The sequence below is a fragment of the Somniosus microcephalus genome, chromosome 15 (genome assembly GCF_052327205.1).
Source record: "Somniosus microcephalus isolate GS21.2 chromosome 15, FLI_Smic_1.0, whole genome shotgun sequence".
Taxonomy (NCBI): Eukaryota; Metazoa; Chordata; class Chondrichthyes; order Squaliformes; family Somniosidae; genus Somniosus; species Somniosus microcephalus.
The window spans coordinates 121133003-121158246 of record NC_141001.1 but is presented as its reverse complement, the minus strand read 5'-3'; the positions used below and the strand labels follow the sequence as shown (position 1 = coordinate 121158246).

Here is a 25244-nt window from a genome sequence, read left to right as displayed (position 1 = left end):
AAACTAACTCAAAAATACTGCATAGAATGAAGTGATTAAATACAGACTAGAGAGAGAGTGCTAGTTCCCTACAGCATGCACTGAATTAGGGTCTGTAGTTAATGGAACATGGTACACTTCCGTTCAAAATTACTCATTTCCATTGGGGAAGCCATCGATTGTACCTCAAATTAGATGTATTTGAAAAAGATACTGGGACTTATCATGACACCTTTTTTGTGTGTTTTGTAGACAAGAAAATTCAAAGCATTCATTAATTAATGCTGAATTTTACCACATGCAACGTGCAAAATCCTGTTGAAAACGTGTAAAGAAAGAAAGACTTGCATTTCTATAGCACCCTGCATGACCTCGGGACGTCTCAAAGCGCTTTACAGCCAGTGAAGTACTTTGAAGTGGAGTCACTGTTGCATTGTAGGAAATGTGGCAGCCAATTTGCGCACAGCAAGCTCCCATAAACAGCAATGTAATAATGACCAGATAATCTGTTTTAATGTTGCTCGAGGGATTAATATGGCCAGGACTCTAGGGAGACCTCCCCTGCTCCTCTCTTTGAAATAGTGGCATGGGATCTTTTACGCCCACCTTAGAGGGCAGACGGTTTAACATCTCATCTGAAAGACGATACCTCTGACATTGCGGCGTGCCCTCAGTACTGCCCCTCCGACAATGCAGTGCTCCCTCAGTACTGCCCCTCCGAAAGAGCAGCGCTCCCTCAGTACTGCCCCTCCGACAATGCAGTGCTCCCTCAGAACTGACCCTCCGACAGAGCAGCGCTCCCTCAGTACTGCCCCTCCGACAGTGCAGCGCTCCCTCAGTACTGCCCCTCCGACAGTGCAGCGTTCCCTCAGTACTGCCCCTCCGACAGTGCAGCGCTCCCTCAGTACTGCCCCTCCGACAGTGCAGCGCTCCCTCAGTACTGCCCCTCCGACAGTGCCGCGCTCCCTCAGTACTGCCCCTCCGACAGTGCCGCGCTCCCTCAGTACTGCCCCTCCGACAGTGCCGCGCTCCCTCAGTACTGCCCCTCCGACAGTGCCGCGCTCCCTCAGTACTGCCCCTCCGACAGTGCCGCGCTCCCTCAGTACTGCCCCTCCGACAGTGCCGCGCTCCCTCAGTACTGCCCCTCCGACAGTGCCGCGCTCCCTCAGTACTGCCCCTCCGACAGTGCCGCGCTCCCTCAGTACTGCCCCTCCGACAGTGCCGCGCTCCTCAGTACTGCCCCTCCGACAGTGCCGCGCTCCCTCAGTACTGCCCCTCCGACAGTGCCGCGCTCCCTCAGTACTGCCCCTCCGACAGTGCCGCGCTCCCTCAGTACTGCCCCTCCGACAGTGCCGCGCTCCCTCAGTACTGCCCCTCCGACAGTGCCGCGCTCCCTCAGTACTGCCCCTCCGACAGTGCCGCGCTCCCTCAGTACTGCCCCTCCGACAGTGCCGCGCTCCCTCAGTACTGCCCCTCCGACAGTGCCGCGCTCCCTCAGTACTGCCCCTCCGACAGTGCCGCGCTCCCTCAGTACTGCCCCTCCGACAGTGCCGCGCTCCCTCAGTACTGCCCCTCCGACAGTGCCGCGCTCCCTCAGTACTGCCCCTCCGACAGTGCCGCGCTCCCTCAGCACTGCCCCTCCGACAGTGCCGCGCTCCCTCAGTACTGCCCCTCCGACAGTGCCGCGCTCCCTCAGCACTGCCCCTCCGACAGTGCCGCGCTCCCTCAGCACTGCCCCTCCGACAGTGCCGCGCTCCCTCAGCACTGCCCCTCCGACAGTGCCGCGCTCCCTCAGCACTGCCCCTCCGACAGTGCCGCGCTCCCTCAGCACTGCCCCTCCGACAGTGCCGCGCTCCCTCAGCACTGCCCCTCCGACAGTGCCGCGCTCCCTCAGCACTGCCCCTCCGACAGTGCCGCGCTCCCTCAGCACTGCCCCTCCGACAGTGCCGCGCTCCCTCAGCACTGCCCCTCCGACAGTGCCGCGCTCCCTCAGCACTGCCCCTCCGACAGTGCCGCGCTCCCTCAGCACTGACCCTCCGACAGTGCCGCGCTCCCTCAGCACTGACCCTCCGACAGTGCCGCGCTCCCTCAGCACTGCCCCTCCGACAGTGCCGCGCTCCCTCAGCACTGCCCCTCCGACAGTGCCGCGCTCCCTCAGCACTGCCCCTCCGACAGTGCGGCGCTCCCTCAGCACTGACCCTCCGACAGTGCGGCGCTCCCCCAGTACTTCCCCTCCGACAGTGCCGCGCTCCCTCAGTACTGCACTGAGTTTGTTAGCCTAGATTTATGTCATCAGGTGTCTGGAGTGGGACTTGAACCCATGATCTTCTGACTCGGAGGTGAGGATGCGACACCCTGAGACATGGCTGACGCCTGCATCTAAAGCACGTGGAACCTGATGAGAGTTTTGAAAAGAAAGCAGTGTAACTTTAAGAGTTTTGCAATCATTTGTGTTGCAGTGGTACAGCTTTGCGATTTATTTTTAGTGAGACTACAGAACAATGATTTAAATCCACGCTAACCTGAGTTTGACTGTGTTCTAGATATTTGTGGAAAGCTCAGACACCCTGGATAACCAGGCGGCTTTCACAGAGTCGCAGTTGTGGCATCTACTAGACCAGCATGCCAATACCATTCGGCTGTACGTTTCATTGCCAGAACAATCGCCAGGGTCTCGAGGACTAAGGTGTCTCCACCAAAAAGCCGCAGGGGATGCAGGCAGCCAAGAAGACAGCTACGAGTGCGCGAAAGAGTCCTCGGCCCACAGGAAACCCGTGGAAGCCATTTTGGAGGAGAGCACGGAGAAACTGAAGAACCTGTCACTGCTGCAGCAGCAGTCGTCCTGCACTCCAGGAGGAAATGGCGACAGTCTCAAAAGCGCAGAAGGCAGTGACTTTGAAACCATCGAGTCGCCGTCACAAGAGGCAGACTTGTCGGTCTCCGTGGACAACAGGGAACTGGAAAACCGGATTCCCTCCTCGGATCCCGAGACCCCACTCCAGTCGGAGGAGCGGTCGGACTCCGACGTGAACAACGACAGGAGCACCAGCTCTGTGGACAGCGACATCCTCAGCTCCAGCCACAGCAGCGACACTCTGTGCAATGCTGACACGGCCCCCATCCCCCTGGCCAACGGGCTGGACTCTCACAGCATCACTTACAGCCGCCGCTCAAAGGCAAACGAGGGCAAGAAGGAAACGTGGGACACTGCGGAGGAGGACTCTGGGACAGACAGCGAATACGATGAGAACGGGAAGAGCAGAGGGTTGGCGCGGTACATGTACTTCAAAGCAGAGCAGTGCGCGTCGGAGGATGGATCAGGTGATGGGCTGAAAAGTATGTTGCGTTTTGTGAGAGGCGCATATTAAAGGAACTGTATTTCATAGAATCATAGAAGTTTACGGCACAGAAGGAGGCCATTCGGCCCATCGTGTCTGTGCCAGTTGAAAAAGACCCATCCAGCCTAATCGCACTTTCCAGCTCTTGGTCCGTAGCCCTGTAGGTTACAGCACTTCAAGTGCATATCCAAGTACTTATTACAGGAAACTTTCTGGTATCCGGCACCGACGGGACTGAGCTGTTGCCGTCCCATCAAAACTGCCGGACAAACCAGCGCTAATGCTAAACATACGGAAGCTTTTGAGCTCCGTATCTGGCAACAAACCCTGTTGCTCAACAGCTTCTAAACAGTCGGCCGTAGCTTGCAAGCGTCTCTGTGGCTAAGCAACAGCTTTAGCTAGACCTTGCAGAGCCTGACTAGTGAAAAAAAAGCGACGAAAAGAAAAAAAACTTACCGAACCGACTCCTGAATTTTGCCGGTGGCTCGAGCATTCCGGACAGTTAACCTCTGGATAAACCAAAGTTTCCTGTAAGTGTGGTGAGGGTTTCTGCCTCTCCCACCCTTTCAGGCAGTGAGTTCCAGACCCCCACCACCCTCTGGGTGAACAAAGTTCTCCTCAACTCCCCTCTAATCCTTCTACCAATTACTTTAAATCTTTGCCCCCTGGTTATTGACCTCTCAGCCAAGGGAAATAGGTCCTTCCTATCCACTCTATCTAGGCCCCTCATAATTTTATACACCTCAATTAAATCTCTCCTCTGTTCCAAAGAAAACAACCCCAGCCTATCCAATCTTTCCTCATAGCTAAAATTCTCCAGTCCTGGCAACATCCTCATAAATCTCCTCTGCACCCTCTCTAGTGCAATCACATCCTTCCTGTAATGTGACCAGAACTGCAGGCAGTATTCTCGCTGCGGCCTAACTAGTGTTTTATACAGTTCAGGCATAACTTTCCTGAGATTATGCTTGAACTGTATAAATTTCTTGTTTGTTGCTGGTAGAATTGCTAACCGTGTGCTTTCAGTCACCACCAACCTGCTAAACCATACGTAATTTAATTTCAAAATGGAGCGAAAGTACTCTTACCCAGGTAGACCCTGAGCTAACGTGGGCACCGTGCTGCTTGCCCGTTCCGACAGCTGCATCCCGTGTAGTTTTACACAGTATTTACAACACAGAATCAGGCCATTCGGCCCAACTGGTCCGTGCCGGTGTTTATACTCCACCCCTCTTCTTCATCTCACCCTATCAGCATATCCTCGATTCCTTTCTCCCTCATGTGTTTATCTAACTCCCCTTAAATGCATCTATACTATTCGCCTCAACCACTCCCTGTGGTAGCGAGTTCCACATTCTCACCACTCTCTGGGTACTCTCTAGAATTCCCGTTTGGATTTATTAGTGACTATCTTATATTGATGGCCCCTAGTTCTGGTCTTCCCCCACAAGTGGAAACATCTTCTCTACATCTACCCTATCGAACCCCTTCATAATCTTAAAGACCTCGATCAGGTCACCCCTTCCGTCTTCTCTTTTCTACAGAAAGAGCCCCAGTCTGTTCAGTCTTTCCTGATCGTTATAACCTCTCAGTTCTGGTATCATTCTAGTAAATCTTTTTTGCACCTTCTCCAGTGCCTCGATATCCTTTTTATAATACGGAGACCAGAACTGTGCATGCTCCATGTGTGGTCTAACCAAGGTTCGATACACGTTTAACATCACTTCTCTGCTTTTCAATTCTATCCCTCTAGAAATGAACCCAGTGCTTGGTTTTTTAAATGGCCTTATTAACCTGCGTCGCTACTTTTAGTGATCTGTGTATCTATACCCCCAGATCCCTCTGCTCCTCCACCCCATTTAGACACTTATTTCCCAAGAAGTATGTGGCCTCCTTACTCTTCCCACCAAAATATACCACCTCACTTTTATCTATATTGAAGTTAATTTGCCAGTTACGCGCCCATTGTGCAAGTTTATTCTAAATGTTGTCTGACTCAGTTTCTCAGTGGCCGATTCCAACCCCTGGTGGACCAAGTTGGACAAGGGACTTACTTTTCAAAATCATTTCAAATTAAGTTTGACTTTATTTGAAAGCTGTGCTCAGCAAGGCGTGATGATACTTTAAATGTTCCCTAAAAAGTATTATAGTTCCTTTTAATTTTTTATTAAAAATATATTCTGCTCACTTTAAAAAAAAAAAAAAAGTTTAATTTACATTTCTTCCTCAGATATAACATAATTCCCAGCCGAGCAAACTATGCCGTTGGTGCTGAATGATTGGTGCATGCACGAGTGGCCGAGTGTGTATCTCCTTTGAATTTGTGGCCTGTACTGGGCACAATGGGACGGCTGCGATCAGTAACTCGGGAGGGTGCAGTCACAAGCACAGATGCACGTCCCGCTGCTCCTCTGCCTCCCCCGCACTGCTGATTCTACTCCGGTTTTACCCATTAAACTGCCGTTACTTCGTTTCTTTTCTTCCACGGCGATGCAGCAAGCACCTAGCCCTTGGGAGTAGAGCTGTAATCCAAGTGCGCCGGCCTCCAGAGGCAGGGAAGACTGCTGCCCAAGGTGGGGTTTGTTCCCTGCCTCTGAGAATGAAGCACTTGCTGTCGAGCACTACACTCTGCGGCCAGGGTTGCATTTACAGCCTTTGAGCTACTGCTCGTGTGCAAATCCTGTTGGAGCAGATTTCTAAATTGACCACACCATTTGATCGGGTGAATAGAAACATAGAAAAATAGGAGCAGGAGTAGGCCATTCAGTATGACCATGGCTGATCCTCTATCTCAATACCATATTCCTGCTCTCGCCCCATACCCCTTGATGCCTGTTGGGAGCATCAGAAGCCAGAGTATAGAAATCATGCATCAATTGAGTGGCCATGATTGAAGCTGCCTTAGAGATCACATTCTGTTCAGAATGATCACGATTTCTCAAAGGTACAGAACACTCTAAACCTATCCACCAAATTAATGGCAGTTGTCGCAAGTAGCCAGCAATATAAATCTCTCATTTGCTAAACCGCAGTAAATGTGCCCTATCTTTCTGATGGTGCCCACGACTTCCTGGGACAATTCCCGGAATAGCTGGTGGACTGTAGGACATCATCCGCCTCCTTACCAGTGCGATCTAAAGGAGCCAGTGCCCTTTTACATTCTTCAGTCAAGGCCCAGCGCAGACAAGGAAATTACAAACCCTGTGAAGCCTAAGGTTCTGTTTTCTCACCTATCTGTTAATATCGCCGTCCGGCATGCCCATCGCAGCCAAGATGTTAAAAAGAATTGAAGAGGAAAAAAAAAATAAAGCTGGTCATTTTCTGCTGGTGGCGAGGAGTTGAAGAATCACGGAATCGTAGAAATTTACGGCACAGAATGAGGCCATTCGGCCTATCGTGCCTGTGCCAGCCATAAAAGAGCTCTCCAGCCTAATCCCACTTCCCAGTCCTTGGTCCGTAGCCCGGTAGGTCACGGCACTTCAAGTGCACATCCAAGTACTTAAAAGCTGCTGCCAGTCTAGAGAGAAAATTCTCCCAACAGAAAATACCCTTGAATTAACCTCAAATCTGCCTGTTGACAACAGTTAGACCCTGTGGGCAGGGTCTTAACGAGACAGGGCAGATTACACATCGTGGCAACAGATTAATACATGTTGATTAGACAATATTGCGCTCCTGCCCTCTCAACTTATGAGTAATTCCATATGAATTGTGCTAGTTTATAGTAAAATACCAGAATTACTGAATAATAGGACATTTGGATAAGCATAATTTAATCGGACAGAGTCAGCGTGGTTTTATGAAGGGGAAGTCATGTTTGACAAATTTGCTCGAATTCTTTGAGGATGTAACAAACAGGGTGGATAAAGGGGAACCAGTGGATGTGGTGTATTTGGACTTCCAAAAGGCATTTGACAAGGTGCCACACAAGATTACTGCACAAGATAAAAAATCACCGGGATTGGGGGTAATTTACTGGCATGGGTGGAAGATTGGCTATCTAACAGAAAACAGAGAGTTGGGATAAATGGTTCATTCTCGGGTTGGCAATCAGTAACTAGTGGTGTTCCGCAGGGGTCAGTGCTGGGACCCCAACTCTTTACAATCTATATTAACGATTTGGAGGAGGGGACCAAGTGCAACATATCCAAGTTTGCTGACGATACAAAGATGGGAGGGAAAGCAGTGAGTGAGGAGGACATAAAAAAAACCTGCAAAAGGACATAGACAAGGCTAAGTGAGTGGCAGAAATTTGGCAGATGGAATATAATGTTGGAAAGTGTGAGGTTATGCACTTTGGCAGAAAAAATCAAAGAGCAAGTTATTATTGAAATGGAGAGAAACTGCAAAGTGCTACAGTACAAAGGGATCTGGGGGTCCTGGTGCATGAAACACAGAAGGTTAGTGTGCCGGTACAACAGGTGATCAGGAAGGCCAATGGAATCTTGGCTTTTATTGCAAGGGGGATGGAGTATAAAAGCAGGGAAGTCTTGCTTCAGTTATACAGGGTACTGGTGAGGCCACACCTGGAATATTGCGTACAGTTTTGGTTTCCATATTTAAGAAAAGATATACTTGCTCTCGAGGCAGTTCAGAGAACGTTCACTCAGTTGATTCCGGAGATGAGGGGGTTGACTTATGAGGAAAGGTTGAGTAGGTTGGGACTCTACTCATTGGAATTCAGAAGAATGAGAGGCGATCTTATCGAAACATATAAGATTGTGAGGGGGCTTGATCGGGTGGATGCGGTGAGGATGTTTCCACTGATGGGTGAGACTAGAACTAGGGGGCATAATCTTAGAATAAGGGGCTGCCCTTTCAAAACTGAGATGAGGAGAAACTTCTTCACTCAGAGGGTAGTAAATCTATGGAATTTGCTACCTCAGAGCTGTGGAAGCTGCAACATTAAATAAATTTAAAACTGAGATAGACAGCTTCCTAGCTGATGAGGGAATTAGGGGTTACGGGGCGAGGGCAGGGAAGTGGGCGTGAGTCTAGATTCGGATCAGCCATGATCCTATTGAATGGCGGAGCAGGCCCGAGGGGCCGTGTGGCGGAGCAGGCCCGAGGGGCCGTGTGGCGGAGCAGGCCCGAGGGGCCGTGTGGCGGAGCAGGCCCGAGGGGCCGTGTGGCCTACTTCTTATGTTCTTATAATTGGACTAAGGAATGATGCCGTCACTTTGTTTCAGCATCGCAGTATAACTCTGCTACTTAAATAGCTCACACAATAGCAAAATACTGCGGATGCTGGAAATCTGAAATAACAGAAAATGCTGGGAACCCTCAGCAGGTCAGGCAGCATCTGTAGAGAGAGAAACAGAGTTAACGTTTCACGTCTGTGACCCTTCGTCAGAACTGGAAAAAGTTAGAGATGTACCAGGTTTTAAGCAGGTGCGGGGGAGGGGAGGAAAGAACGAAAGGGACGGTCTGTGATAGGGTGGAAGGCAGGACTGGTTAAATCTGTACCTGCTTAAAACCTGGTACATCTCTAACCTTTTCCAGTTCTGATGAAGGGTCCCAGACCTGAAACGTTAACTCTGTTTCTCTCTCCACGGATGCTGTCTGGCCTGCTGAGTGTTCCCAGCATGTTCTGTTAGTTAAATAGCTCTCCTGTTTAAAAGGTTGAATCCTAGTAATTTTTCCAAAGTTAATCTGCTGCCCCAGTAAACACATGATCACTACTTTTCCACCACGTAACAGCAGCAATTTGCACTCGTACAACACACGCGTAATGTGGCTGATGGTGAGCAGAGTTTTGAAGTTGGGGAGTGATGGCGCAGGGTAAAGTTTGGGTAGAGTGCCCGGGGCAAGACGGCTAAAAGGCTTTGCCGCAGGGGTGGGGGGGGGAGGATGGGCAAACAGCAGACTGGAGTTGTAGGAATGTCGGATTCAAGCGGGGACAGGGAGCTGGGGGTGATTGCAGAGACAGAGTGGGCAAGGCCATGGAGGGGGCTTTGATATCAGTGCGCTGGGGGGGCGGGGGGGGTAGAGGGTGCAGAAGATGCAGGTGATGGGCGAGTGGGACTCTGTACAGGCAGGCAGCAGAGTTATGGGTGAAAACAGACAACGCTGGAAAACGCTCAGCCGGTCAGGCAGCATCTTGTGGAGAGAGAAACCATGTGTAACGTTTCAGGGCGATGGCCTTTGAGGGCTGGGCGAGTTGGAGGTGGAACTCCGGCAGCTTCAAAGCTGTGCTTGCTCCGTAAATCCATGAACATTTAATATGGATGTGACTTAAAATAATTATAGCTGTGTAAAACAATCTGTGTGGTCCACAGAAATATATGCCACACGGGGCAACTCCAACTCCACTTTAAATTTGATGTAGTGGTTAGACAGCTTTAAGGCAGTTAAGGTAGTTTGAGATTAAAATACCAAAGTACAGTATTTTGTATATTGTTACGAGGATGTTGCCAGGACAGAACAATTTTAGCTATGCGGGAAGATTAGATCAGCTGGGATTGTTTTCTTTGGTGCAGCGGAGGCTGAGGGGAGACTTGATTGAGTTGTATAAAATTGAGGGGCCTAGATAGAGTGGACAGGAAGGACCTATTTCCCCTAGCAGAAGGGTCAATGACCAGGGGGCACACATTTAAAGTAATTGGTAGAAGGATTAGAGGGGAGTTGAGCAAAACTTTCTTCACCCAGAGGATGGTGGGGGTCTGGAACTCTGCCTGAAAGGGTGGGAGAGGCAGAAACCCTCATTGCATTGAAAAAGAACTTGGATATGCACTTGAAGTGCCGTAACCTACAGGGCTACGGACCAAGAGCAGGAAAGTGGGATTAGGCTGGAGAGCTCTTTCGGCCGGCACAGGCACGATGGGCCCAATGGCCTCCTTCTGTGCTGTAAATTTCTATGATTCTATACAGTACACCATAAGAAATAACGTTAACTCTGTTTCTCTCTCCATGGATGCTGCCTGGCCTGCTGAATATTTCCAGCATTTTCTGTTATTATAAGAAATAAGCTATCCATTTATAGTAAAAATTCAGTTGAATAATTCCATAAAGAACAATATCAAAGTATAATCGCTTCCTAAAACCCATTTCAGGTTCACTAACTAGTATTCAGTTTGTGCTGGCCTACACAGATTTTAATTCTAAACTATTAAGAATCGAGCTTTCAAAGTGATTTCATCCATCCATCCCTCCCACCGTCTGCAGTAGTTTTTTTTCTGTCACACTGCCTTTTAAGCTAAGCAACTATACTTAGTAATTCTCCAGTTTTAAAATCCATCCTGCTTGTGGGCCTCTTATATTTTCAATCTATAGTCCTATTGGCCATGCCTTCAGCTGCCTGGGTCCTAAGCTCTGGAATTCCCTCCCTAAACCTCTCCACCTCTCTCTCCTCCTTTAAGACGCTCCTTAAAACCGACCTCTTTGACCAAGCTTTTGGTCACCTGTCCTAATATCTCCTTGGGTGACTCTGTGTCAAATTCTGTTTGATAAACGCTGCCGTGAAGCGCCTTGTGGGACGTTTTACTGCGTTAAAGGTGCTATATAAAAGCAAGTTGTTGTAGTAAACACCGTATTTCCATTGTATGTCCAACTTATAAATTTCATCTTAAATCCGACACGTTTATACATCAATACGTTTATGATGATTGATGTGCCGTCAGACTGATGGACGTTTGTCAGGAAGCACAAGATTAAATTGTTGGTTGATGAATTAAATCAGTGATGGAACAATTACATATTCAGATATTGGTTAGTGACTCTGTTACTTCCACACAATGTAAGCACTGACCTATCTGTGTTAATGGCCCAGAAATTCAGGTCGGAGGCTTTCCACGGGTGCAAGCCCCCGACCTGCACTTACCTAGCGCGCCGGCCGTTGAGCTGTGGGCCCGCGTGGGATTCCGATCCTGGGCCTGCTCCAACTGCCGGCGCGCAGTGCTTGCGTATCCCAGGGGCGCAGTTAGTTTGATGCATCCCCTGGGATCACGTGGGCCATGGAGAGCCAATCGGAGCAAGGAATGCTTCATTCATAAGTTTGACAGGAAGAGCTGTCAAACCTATAAATACTATAAGCCCCAAAACATCACTGAAACTTCAAATACATTTTTTTTTATCACATTTTTAAAATAACTATAAATTACATGAAATAATTATTTTAAACAATAATTTAAATTTTTGAAAAAATTAATTACATTTTCTAACGGGGCTAAAAATAAACTTACCTTTCTTTAATGTATTTAAAAATGTTTTAATTTTAATTAATTCACCACTTACCTTGTTAAAAGCAGGCCTTGCGCCTGCTTTTTAAAAGTGTAACTGCTGGAGACTTACCCGCCCGGAGAACCCTTAAAAAAAAAAAAAAAACGTAAGTTCGATGCGCACGCGCTGCCTCTCCTGCGCACGCGTTCCACCTGTCAACCCCTTCTTTCAGGGGAACGGAAGTGCCAGTTTCCCGCGCATGCACGAAGCCGGCACTTTCATTGGGCCTACGCGTGAGTACGCCATGCGTCCTCACCCGTGGGGACCTGAATTTCTGGGCCAATACAGATATAACAAAGACGGTACATCTAGCCCACATTTCCCAATATTGCTGCTCGATGGTGCTGAAAATTTCTGTCACAAAATGACGAAGCAGAGGCAAGTAATTTGGATTGTGCAAACTCCCAGCAATTGGGGAAAAAAAACACCTCAATCAAATAAGGAGGCAGAATATCTGCAATCCCTGGCCTGATCTGACCAGCCACACTTTGCAAAAGAAAAGAAGCCTTGATTCTAACTAACATCCTGACTAGCAATTAATATCTGACCCCCCCCCCCCTCGCTGTATTTACTCAACAGTGGTTAGATGTTGTGGCTTTTAGGGCCATTGCTTCACCTTAGCAACAGAATAATACATTGTGCATTACATGATACGAGATTTCTGCCCTTATGAAACGGTGCATCTGTCTTAGCCACGAGGAAGAACTGCGAGTTTACCTAATAAGGACTGTACCGCTGCAGACAAGCAATTCTGTATGAGGACAACCGAAAAATATTTAAGAATCCTGAGTTTTTGTTTTCGAGCCCTGATCACTGAGCTCTTATGTAAACCTATATTTAATCCTGCAAAATAAAAATAAGTGGTAAATGCTGTCCAATGAGTTCAAAGATAGGACAGGAAACTCTCGAGGGAACAATGCGATAGAATTAAAAGACTGTGTATTTCCTGAAAGTTTTGTACATTCACAGAGAATCATGGAATGATACAGTACAGGAGGCCATTTGGCCCACCGTGCCGGTGCCGGCTCTTTGAAAGAGCTCTCCAATTAGTCCCACTCCCCCCTGCTCTTTCCCCACAGCCCTGCAAATTTTTCCCCTTCAAGTATTTATCCAATTCACTTTTGAAAGTTACTATTGAATCTGCTTCCTCCGCCCTTTCAGGCAGCGCGTTCCAGATCATCATAACTCGCTGCGAAAAAAATGGTTTCCTCGTGTCGCCTCTGGTTCTTTTGCCAATCACCTTAAATCTGTCTCTTCTGGTTATCGACCCTTTTGCCCACCCCTATGCTGTTTCCATTGAATTGGAAGGGTGGGATGTTTGGAGTTGGAGATATCTGGTCCAGTGGCTGGACAGTGTTTTAGACTTGTGATGATTTTCTAAAAAAGGCAGCAATAAGTTCAGTAACCGATTGTAGAAAATAATTTGTGGGTGTTTTTCTGGATAATAGGGTCTTTAGTTAATAACTGTCAACACTACATAATAGAGCGATAGAGACAGGATTATCCAGCAGCTAACCGAACATCCAATTACTCCTAAAATGTTTCAATAACACCGTTAAAGAAAAGTAATGAAAGCTTCTTTTCATCTCCTACACGAGTGCCAGATTTTAATTACATCTAGAGTTTATTACACCATAACAGCCTTGGAATTTGATGATGTTACTGGAGCAACCTAGATCTTTTAATACTTTTAAAATCCCAACAAAATCAGGTGAATGCATTGTCTTCCCCTAAGTGCACCTTATAAATACAAAGGAGTGATATGAGGGACTTTGTAAAGATGACGAGGAAAAGGATTTGCAACTCAGATCTTTCGGAACTAGAAAACAGTCCCATTTATACTTATGGAATCCTAAGAGTAAAAGAGCAAGTCCATTGTTAACCAGGACTAACTTGGAATCAGCCCTGTCTGATGTGCACCCACACAAGACAGTTTACCAAAACTAAGGGCCACAAATATAAGATAGTCACTAATAAATCCAATGGGGAATTCAGGAGAAACGTCTTTACCCAGAGAGTGGTGAGAATGTGGAACTCGCTACCACAGGGAGTGGTTGAGGCGAATAGAATAGATGCATTTAAGGGGAAGCTAGATAAACACATGAGGGAGAAAGGAATAGAAGGATATGGTGATAGAGGGAATTTTAAAAAACTTGCATTTATATAGCGCCATTCATGACCTCGGCGTCCCAAAGTGCTTCACAGCCAATGAAGTACTTATTGAAGTGTAGTCACTGTTGTAATGTAGTAAACGTGGCAGCCAATTTGCGCACAGCAAGATCCCGCAAACAGCAATGTGATAATGACCAGATAACCTGTTTTTTAGTGATGTTGATTGAGGGATAAATATTGGCCCCAGGACACTGCGGATAATTCCCCTGCTCCTCTTCGAAATAGTGCCGTGGGATTTTTACGTCCACCTGAGAGGACAGACGGGGCCTCGGTTTGACATCTCATCTGAACGACGGCACCTCCGACAGTGCAGCGCTCCCTCAGTACTGCACTGGGAGTGTCAGCCTTGATTTTGTGCTCAAGTCTCTGGAGTGGGACTTGAACCCACGAACTTCTGACTCTGAGGCGAGGGTGCTGCCCACTGAGCCACAGCTGAGTTGATGAAGTAAGGGTGAGGAGGAGGCTCATGTGGAGCATAAACACCGGCTGGGCCGAGTGGCCAGTTTCTGTGCTGTAAATACTACGTCATTCTATATGTACCTGTGTTTCCTTCCCTTTACTGCTGCTGTTTGCAATAAAAGTCTATAAATTCCAGTGATCCAATATGTGTTTCTTGTCCTTGCCAGTAACGCCCACGTCCCATTATTGAATGAAAGAAAGGAATTTAGTTTTAATGTAGCAAATAGAATATGTCTTGAAATCATAGAATCATGGAAATTTACAGCACAGAAGGAGGCCATTCGACCCATCGTGTCCGTGCCGGCCGACAAAGAGCTCTCCAGCCTAATCCCACTTTCCAGCTCTTGGTCCGTAGCCCTGTAGGTTACGGCACTTCAAGTGAATATCCAAGTACTTTTTAAATGTGATGAGGGTTTCTGCCTCTCCCACCCTTTCAGGCAGTGAGTTCCAGACCCCGCAACCACACTCTGGGTGAAAAAAGTTCTCCTCGACTTCCCTTTAATCCTTCTACCAATTACTTTAAATCTCTGTCCCCTGGTTATTGGCCTCTCTGCTAAGGGAAATCGGTCCTTCCTATCCACTCTATCTAAGCCCCTCATAATTTTATACAGTCTTGGTCTTCCATTCTTTCCGTTCTGTGGCTGACTACATAGCTAAATGACATTTTTCAATGCTTTGTTGAATGTTGGCAGTATATAATGCTGGTGATGTTTAGCTGTATGTTAGAAATAATGACCATGTTCATATTTAATGCACTTCAATGAAATGTGAATATTTTAAAAAGTGATGGGTTAAAACTCTCGAGTTTAAAAATTCCAATGTCTCACTGTCCCGTACGCTCGAATTAAATGGAATAAATTCTTGAGAAAAACTGGCCTTGTTGCATCTGGCAGATTTTCAGAACGACTATTGTCTACATCAGTGAGGTATTTTTTTAAGCTCATTTTGCAACCATTACGCCGCAGGGCGTTGTAAACGAGCCACTCAGGAGTGTGCGAGAGGCGCTTTGGTGGACTTGCTTTGCTTCACTCTTGAGCCACTTTCTTAGCATGTTAGTACCGCCAGTCTGGCACACAACTACCTCACAGCTAGCGGCAACACCAGGGGTAAAAGCACTAATGCTGCCGGTTGCAGGAAACCCGTGCATTTTGTATTAGGGCAATTTAAATGCAGCCTCCTAATAAACCAGCTGAGACCAGGAAACCAGTTATAGTGCAGAAAGTCAGTGCACTAATGGCCCAGATATTGCTGCCAAAACCACACCAAGTTTAATGGCGCTCGCCGTTATTAATCTGTCAATCGTCCGGCAACTTGTGGCGAGGAAGAGACACCCGTGAGTTGCGAGTCGCCACAAGTTGCTGGGCGATTTGTTCCACTCCGTGTTAGCCTTGCGGAAACGGCAGCGAGCCCTCAACTACCCTGTGAGTTTCATGAAGTTGCTGCATTTGCGCATTAATTATCCATTAAATGCGCCACAGAAAGTTAGTGCTGGTACTTAACAGCGTAAGTACTTTTTTAATGAGATTGATGTTCCTGCAATGCCACTCAACCTCTCCGGCCCAGAAAGTGAACAGTTGAAACTGTGGAGTCTCATTCCTGCAGCTAGTAAATTGTTCTTAGATTTTTTTTTAATGTAATTTTTTTCTTTTCCTTTTGTCTTTTTTATTCTCTCTCTCAATCCAATCTTTCTTTCTCTCTGTCTCTTTCTGTACCTGACTTGACTCTAATTCACCTTATTTCCTTCTCCGTCATTCCTCCTGATTCTTCCTCGATCCTTAAATCTCATTGGTTAAGGAGATAGACTGTTGATCCCGTTGTTCAGAGGCCCCACATTCCCCGTTGCCCTCGCCACGGCGTTATCGGCAAGTTACCGGGCGAAACATGTTTGAGCTGAAGGGCGAGGGAAACGGTCTAACTAACTGATCACGCTGTCAGAGGCCCCGCTCCAGCAAGAGCTGGGCCAATGTGTTTTTGTTATACTGGGTTTCCCCAGTCATTGCCGTTGCAAATCTGGCAATTTACTTCAGTGTTGCTGCTGACTGCACTGGGACCGAGTGTTGGGGACCAGCTACAGGAGCAGGGTTAATAGTGTCTTCATGATAGAGGACCCCTGTCGCAGTGCAGCAACTTAGTGTAGCAAATTGCTGTGTCGCTGCGATTCTGACTATTCGTAGCTAACACTTGTAATGCCTACTTAACCTTGTACTGTCATCCAATTCCTCTAATTCTGGCCTCTTGAGCATCCCTGATTTTAATCGCTCCACCATTGGCGGCCGTGCCTTCAGCTACCTGGGCCCTGAGCTCTGGAATTCCCTCCCTAAACCTCTCCGCCTCTCTCCTCCTTTTAAGACGCTCATTAAAACCGACCTCTTTGACCAATCCTTTGGCCAACTGTCCTAATATCTGCTTATGTGGCTCGGTGCCAAATTTTGTTTGATAATCGCTCCAGTGAAGCACCGTGGGACGTTTTACTATGTTAAAGGCGCCATATAAATACAAGTTGTTGTAAATGAATGTGAACGGTTTGAACAAATAAGTTGAAATTGCGTTCGTACACTGTGGTGTCAGGTCTTTATACTAATTTCATTCTTGCAGGTTTGTTGGTGTTTGTTGACAAGCGAATCACGCTGGCTGCCTTCAAGCAGCAGTTAGAGCCATATATTGGAGTTTCATCGTCCCAGTTTAAGGTCTTCCGGGTCTATGCTAACAACCAGGAGTTTGAGAGCGTTCGATTAAACGAGACTCTTTCATCATTCTCCGATGACAACAAGGTGAGGAATGCATGTTAACCATTAAATCTGTTCAGTTAAAGTGCGGTGGCTTGGGTCATTACACGTTCACTGTTTTACAGCTACTGAATTAAATAACCTTAAAGGAGTGCTGCAAGGCTCTAAATGACTTTATCCTCAAGTATTGCATAAATCACTTTTATACTTTAAATAAAAATTATTTAGAAATAAAAGCAAAATTCTGTGGATGCTGGAAATCTGAAATAAAAACAGAAAATGCTGGCAACGTTCAGCAGGGCAGGCAGCGTCTGTGGAGAGAGAAACAGAGTTAACGTTTCCGGTCGGTCGATGACTTTGTCAGGTTTTAGAAGTTTTGTTTAGGGGGTAGGGAAAGTTTAAACTCTCTGAAGGCGAAGCTACAGATCAGAGATGAGATCAGAGCCAATATCTTGCTTTTAGGGAGGACGGGCTCTGATCAGCCACAGGTTCCCAGCATCACCTGCTCCTGGTCCACGGGCGAGGGGGTTGTTGGGAGACAGAGTGCTGCTGCTCTGTGTTTCAGCTGCCACTCTGGGGAAATGGTACAATGGGGAGTGTCTGCGTGGGGAGGAGCAAGGTTCCAAAGTAAGGGTTTTAAATGCAGGTTCCTCCTCTTAATAGTTATTTTATAAATACTCGAGGATAATTGTAGGTGGAGCACTACATTATTTTGTCTAACGTTTGAACATAACTTAACATAAGAAATAGGAGCAGGATTCGGCCCCTCAAGCCTGCTCCGCCATTCAGTAAGATCATGGCTGATCTTCGACCTCAACTGCACTTTCCCGCACACTCTCCATATTCCTTGATTCCCTTAGTATCCAAAAATCTATCGATCTCAGCCTTGAATATACTCATTGACTGAGCATTCACAGCCCTCTGAGTGAAGAAATTCCTCCTCATCTCAGTCCTAAATGGCCGACCCCTTATCCTGAGACTGTGACCCCTGGTTCTAGACTCTCCAGCCAGGGGAAACAGCCTCTCGGCATCTACCCTGTCAAGCCCCTTCAAGAATTTTATATGTTTCAATGAGATCACCTCTTCTGAATTCTAGGGAAAATATTGTAAACAAATTAGTTGACATTTTCTGTGTGACATTCAGTTCAAATCCACCAGTGCTGCTTGTTTTATGTTTAGGCTTTTAATCCAATGATGTACTGTAGGTTAGTATCAAAGTCCTGTTTACAAACTTAATATGGGAACTAGGTACAGACAGGAGTGGGTCATTCAACTCCTCTAACCTGCTCCGCCATTCATTTAGATCACGGCTGCTCAGCACCTCGACTCCATTTACCCGCTTTGGGCACTACAGTGACCAGTGTTTCTAGAAGCAGTAAATAGTGTTCTCAAACTTCTCCCCTCTGTTCCCTGCACACTAAGTCCCCGATCTCAGTCTGTTCTTTGCGGGGAGGTGCCAACAGAGGCCTAAGAGTAAGTTGCCAGCTTGCCCGCTGACCTGGAGACAGTGTGCGGGATGGGGAAAACCATCAGAAAGGGAGAGAAAATTTAAATACTGCCAAGGACAGTTTTGCCTTTGGGGGGAAAAGAAATGTTGTGTGGGTTGCTGTTTAGTTCACTTTGTTACTCCGATATGCAGCACTCGTCATAAAACCAAGAACGCAGAGATTGGTTGTAAGGTAAGTAAGTTCATGCAGTGCATGACCTTATTTCTGCTGCCATCTGTTGCTCCATTTTTTTAAACTGCTAAAGATTTGATACTAAAACTGGGTAATATCGACTTTTTTATATGAAACTAGCTGGGGAGCCCGGCGTTGCCGGGGGCTGTTTTGGGGCAGGCGGTTTAAATCGAGTGCCAGGCTTTGGGGCCCTGTCTGTGTCCCTTTGTGAATCTGGTGCTGGGCAACATTTTAAATCGAGTGGCAGGCTTTAGGGCCCTGTGTGTGTCCCTGTCTGTCTACCTTTTAAAAGGTTGAAAAGTGAAAGTACTTATAAAACGTTTTTGGTAAATCTTGTTATTTTTAAAAGAGATACTAACTTGGAAAGTCGTTTTAGCTGGAAGCTGAAGTGATTTGAGCTGCAAGCTGAACAGAGCTGGTAGTCAAACAATGGCTGGCAGCTCCCCGAGATGAAAACGAATAGTCCCGCCCACACACACACCGATTGGCCAACCATCAGGGGACCGTACTGTAGGATTGGTCAATCGTGACGAAACAGGATTGGTGGAACCTTGATGTCAGTCAATCAATGCTAGCAGATAATGAGTTTAATTTTGAAGGTTTTTTGCATAAGGCGCGAATAATTTTCGTCCGACCGAAAAGTAAATACGCTTAAAACCGTCTCTGAAGCGTAAGCTTTCTTTGGAGGTAACGCGAGCGTAGGTACGCCCTGTAACTTTCGAGCGCATAGCCCGACAGATGCACAGGAAATGACAGATAGACAGAATGACAGACAGATCGACCGATTTATATATATATAGATAGATTACATCACTTATTAATACCCCGTTGTTTCTGCAAGATAACAATAATCATTAACGGAAAGCGGTCACTTTATATCGCAGGCATGGTGCTGGTATCGGAAGAGTGTGCACTGCTTGGTTTTGCCATTTGCAGAATCTGGCTGAGATCGCCTTTTATGTTGGATTATATACTCAGACTGAGAAAAGGCCATGTGGCCCGTTAGCGCTTCCTTCACTTCTTACTGGCCCCATCTCCATATCCACAGCCTTCTCAAAATACCCACCCCCCCCAATCCCGAAAGGCTTAAAGGTCAGGGACCTGTAGTCAATTCAGGAAACCCCTCTCAAAGTTTCCTTTGACCCCTCAAAGACAATCGGGGAAGTCCAGGAGGCCCCAACCTGCCGATGATTCCCAAAATCCTATCTTTCCTTCTGTCATGATTTCATAGTTTTCCAAAAGAGCAGCAAACCCCTTGAAGGAGTTGGGTCTCCACTCCCGCCTCCGGACCACTGTTCCACAGGTCAGGCACCCTCTGAGGAAAAACACAATCTGCACCCATCCAGCCTCACTCAACAGCAACTTGCATTTATACAGCGCCTTTAACGTAGTGACACGTCCCAGGGCGCTTCACAGGCGCGATTATCAAACAGAATTTGACACCGAGCCACATAAGGAGATATTAGGACAGGTGGCCAAAAGCTTGGTTAAAGAGGTAGGTTTTAAGGAGCGTCTTAAAGAAGGAGAGAGGCGGAGAGGTATAGGGAGGGAATTCCACAGCTTGGGGCCCAGGCGGCTGAAGCCACGGCCGCCAATGGTGGAGCGATGGAAATCGAGGATGCGCAAGGGGCCAGAATTGGATGAGCGCAGAGATCTCGGAGGGTTATAGAGCTGGAGGAGGTTAGAGAGATAGGGAGGGGCGAGGCCCTGAAGGGTTTTGAACACCAAGGAAGAGAATTTTAGAATCGAGGTGTTGCTGAACCGGGAGCCAATGTAGATCAGTGAGCCCAGGGAGGTGATGGCGAGTGAGACTTGGTGCGAGTTAGAATACGGGCAGCAGAGTTTTCAACTTAAACAGAAGAGTTATCTGTCCCGCCCCGCCCCTTGGCATTTTGCAATGGAATGATTATTGGGACCAAAGTATGGATTAAGTCACTGGGATGGCGATTTTCTACCTTCCAGAGGGTGTGACGAGGGAATATCCTGGGTACGTTTCTGAAGTGACAGTTCTCCATGTGCTTATGCACGTACACGTACTGTGTGAAGTTACATCCGTTCCGTTCCGCACTGAGGGCAAGAGAAGCGAGGCCCATCCTCGCTTGTTCCACTTCTTATGGGCAGCCAGATACACGAACATTAGCGGCATAATAATTATTGTTTAAAGAGCTAAAATTATATATATATATAGTTAGACTTCAGCTAGAGTACTGCGTGCAGTTCTGGTCACCGCATTACAGGAAAGATGTGATTGCACTAGAGAGGGTACAGAGGAGATTTACAAGGATGTTGCCGGGAGTAGAGAATCTTAGCTATGAGGAAAGACTGGATAGGCTGGGTCTGTTTTCCTTGGAACAGAGGAGGCTGAGGGGAGACCTTATTGAGGTGTATAAAATTATGAGGGGCATAGATAAAGTGGATAGAAAGGACCTATTTCCCTTAGCAGAGGGGTCAAAAACCAGGGGGCACAGATTTAAAGTAATTGGTGGAAGGTTTAGAGGGGATTTGAGGGGAAATGTCTTCACCCAGAGGGTGGTGGGGTCTGGAACTCACTGCCTGAAAGGGTGGTAGAGGCAGGAACCCTAACCACATTAAAAAAAAGTACTTGGATGTGCACTTGGGATGCTCTAACCTGCAGGGCTACGGACCAAGAGCTGGGAAGTGGGATTAGGCTGGATAGCTTTGTTGGCCGGCATGGACATGATGGGCTGAAACGGCCTCCTTCCATGCTGTAACTTTCTGTGATTCTATGAATCAAGTTGAAATTAATGAAATCTTTAAAAATAAATCTATAGATAACTGTTCGACTTGGAAGAGCTCTACGGAAAGGGGAATATCGTGTTAAAGTGTACCAACTGCTGGTGAATGATCCAGAGGTAAGACTGGTTACTTCTACTCTACGACGGTGAGTGAATGTGATTAAGCTTGCATTTGGTCTCAAACCTGTGAAAGCACTGGGAGTGTCGGCCTTCGGTTTTGTGCTCAAGTCTCTGGCGTGAAGCCACGACGTTCTGTCTCGGAGGAGGGAGTGCTGCCCACTGAGCCACGGCCGACACCTTAATTCAATTAAATTTAGGTGGTAATTTTCTGTCTTTCAAAAAAAGCTTCTTTTAAAACATTGCAGTAGATTTAGAAACATAGAAGATAGGAGCAGGAGTAGGCCATTCGGCCCCTCGAGCTTGCTCCGCCATTCAATGAGATCATGGCTGATCATCCAAATTCAGTACCCTGTCCCTGCCTTCTCCCCATACCCCTTGATCCCTTTAGCCTTAAGAAATATATCCAACTCCTTCTTGAATATATTTAATGAATTGGCCTCCACTGCCTTCTGTGGTAGAGAATTCCACAGGTTCACCACTCTCTGGGTGAAGAAATTCCTCCTCATCTCTGTCCTAAATGGCTTACCCCTTATCCTTAGACTGTGACCCCTGGTTCTGGACTCCCCTGCCATTGGGAACATCCTTCCTGCATCTAGTCTGTCCAGTCCTGTTAGAATTTTATAAGTTTCAATGAGATCCCCTCTCATTCTTCTAAACTCCAGTGAGTATAAGCCCAATCGACCCAATCTCTCCTCATACGTCATTCCTGCCATCTCGGGTATCAGCCTGGTGAATCTTCGCTGCACTCCCTCCATGGCAAGAACATTCTTCCTCAGATAAGGCGACCAAAACTGCACACAATACTCAAGATGTGGCCTCACCAAGGCCCTGTACAACTGCAGCAAGACATCCTTGTTCCTGTACTCAAACCCTCTCGCTACGAAGGCCAACATACCATTTGCCGCCTTAACCGCCTGCTGCACCTGCATGCTTACCTTCAGCGACTGGTGCACAAGGATACCCAGGTCCCGTTGCACTTCCCCTTCTCCCAATCTATTGCCATTCAGATGATAATCTACCTTCCTGTTTTTGATGCCAAAGTGGATAACCTCGCATTTATCCACGTTATATTGCATCTGCCATGCTTCTGCCCAATCACCCAACCTGTCCAAATCATACTGGAGTTTCTCAGCATCCTCCTCACAGCACACACGCCCACCCAGCTTTGTGTCGTCTGCAAACTTGGAGATATTACATCTAGTTCCCTCGTCTAGATCATTAATATATATATTGTGAATAGCTGGGGTCCAAGGACCGATCCCTGCGGTACCCCACTAGTCACTGCCTGCCACTCGGAAAAAGACCCGTTTATTCCAACTCTTTGCTTTCTGTCTGCCAACCAGTTCTCTATCCAAGTCAATACCTTGCCCCCAATCCCATGTGCCTTAACTTTACACGCTAATCTCTTATGCGGGACCTTATCGAAAGCCTTTTGAAAGTCCAAATACACCACATCCACTGGTTCTCCCTTATCTATTTTACCAGTTACATCCTCAAAAAATTCCAGTAGATTAGTCAAGCACGATTTACCTTTTGTAAATCCATGTTGACTTTGTCCGAACCTGTCACTGTTTTCCGAGTGCTCTGCTATTACATCTTTTATAATGGACTCTAGCATTTTCCCCACTACCGATGTCAGGCTTACCGATCTATAATTCCCCGTTTTCTCTCTACCACCTTTTTTGAATAGTGGGGTAACATTAGCTACCCTTCAATCCATGGGTACTGTTCCAGATTCTATTGAATGTTGGAAGATGACCAGCAATGCATCTACTATTTCTAGGGCCACTTCCTTAAGTACCCTAGGATGTAGATTATCAGGCCCTGGGGATTTATCGGCCTTCAATCCCGTCAATTTCCCTAACACCATTTCCCTACAAATACTGATTTCATTCAGTTCCTCCCTTTCATCAGACCCTAATTTAATTATCTCTAATCTGCCATGTAAAGTTGAATGTTAGAAAAGATAAGGATATGTGATTTCTGTGTTGTCATGGTATTTTTGGCTGTACTTTGGTCTTACAAGCACCTCATAAACCATGTCTTAAAATGTTCTGAACTGCAGTGAAATTTAATCTGCGTCTCGCAAGTTTGCGAATGCAAGCTCAACTGGTTCATTTTAAAATTCCCAGTGGGGTAATAAAAATGAAAAATTAAGCTGAAGTAAATCTCTGAGTAAATACATAAAGCACTTCCCTCGGAAGTAGTGGAGTTTTTCACAATTTTCTTTCCTCATTGCTGTTGTGGAGCCACACTTCGCCCTGTAAAATAACATTCCAGTGTTGCTGATTACTTGAGTACTGCAAAATACTGCATGCAATGGTTCATAACACAAATCGCAGCTGCCAAGCAACGCAGTGTCCTGCGAGCTTCACCTGTGTCCGCCGGCAGCGGCAAAAGTTGTTATCTTGACAGTTGGATCAAAAGCAGAAGATGTGCGGGAGTACCGAGGAGGCAAATCGCGCGTCCCCCTCTCCAGTAACGTTTCCCTTTGATTCACCGGGCATCGTCTATTTGCAGCATGGAAGTGCAACCTGTTGTAACAAGCGGATTGCGAGGGGGGGGGCAAGGCAGCCTAGTTAATGGGTTTGGTACTGGGCAAGCAAGGGGCGAGTTCAGATCCCACCAGTAAATCTGGTAATTTGTGGACTGGCACCTGCAGAATGATCATGAAAAGCCGCTGGATTGTTGTTTAAAAAGAAAAACACCAACTGGTTCGCTCGTGTCTGCTTGTAAAGGACAATGTTACCTATAATTGCCTCCTGTTCCACACAGTGGTTGACTCTTAATGCCTCTGGGCAAAGTGAGATGTGGGCGTCACTGGCAATGCCAGGTTTTATTGCCCATCCCTAATTGCTCTCGAGAAATTGGTGGTGAGCCGCCTCCTTGAACCGCTGCAGTCCATGCTTATTGTCTTTCCAAGCAGTTTGATACAACTGAGTATCTTGCTAGGCCATTTCAGAGGGCAGTTAAGAGTCACCCACCTTGCTGTTAATCTGGAGTCACATATAGGCCAGACCAGACCAGGTAAGGACGGCAGATTTCCTTCCCTAAAGGACATTAATAAACCAGATGAGTTTTACGACAATCCGGTAGTTTCATGGTCACCGTTACTGAGACTAGCTTTCTATTCCAGGTATAATTAATTAACTGAATTTAAATTCCCCAGCTGCGGTGGTGGGATTTGAACTCACGTCTCTGGATCATTAGACTAAGCCTCTGGATTACCAGCCCAGTGACAATACCACTATGCTACCGTACCCAAAACACTGTCGCCCAAATCCCACAAACAAATATATTTCAAAGGTCTGACTTCTCTGTTGCGTCAGGGCAGTTTTGCGTGTACCCGGCGGCCTAGTAAATATCTCGTGATAACTGAAGAATTTAGTCTGGAGAAACCTGGGCAGCTGAATATTTTTTTTTAGCCTTTAATGAAATTCCAACCCGGAATAGTATTTGCATAAAAGGTTGTTGTGCGTGTACTGTACGTGTGCTCTTGTATTGCAGCCCTGTAAGTTTCTGCTCGATGCTGTGTTTGCTAAAGGCATGACCGTGCGCCAATCAAAGGAGGAACTCCTGCCGCAGCTGAGAGAGCAATGTGGGCTAGATCTCGGCATCGACAGGTAGGAATTGGGATTAGCCTACGCTGCAATCATGTAAAGGAGCCGGGTGCCTATCGGGACTTGCTTCCAGAGTAGCTAACGCCCTGCCACAGGAGGTCACAGCATGGACGAGGCCATTCGGTCCACCTGGTCTTTTCCAGCAGATTGTAATTCTCCTGGTAATCTGCCAGATTTA

At 47.0% G+C, this 25244-nt stretch overlaps 1 protein-coding gene across 1 annotated transcript in view; it reads left to right on the top strand.

Moving 5' to 3' along the window:
* usp47 (ubiquitin specific peptidase 47) overlaps positions 1–25244 on the top strand; it is a 199777-nt gene that overhangs the window by 158877 nt on the left and 15656 nt on the right. The window contains exons 21-24 of the mRNA XM_086007543.1: positions 2523–3315; positions 16761–16936; positions 21363–21443; positions 24954–25069. Coding sequence (XP_085863669.1) covers positions 2523–3315; positions 16761–16936; positions 21363–21443; positions 24954–25069 — 1166 coding nt within the window. The remainder of the gene's footprint in view (positions 1–2522; positions 3316–16760; positions 16937–21362; positions 21444–24953; positions 25070–25244) is intronic.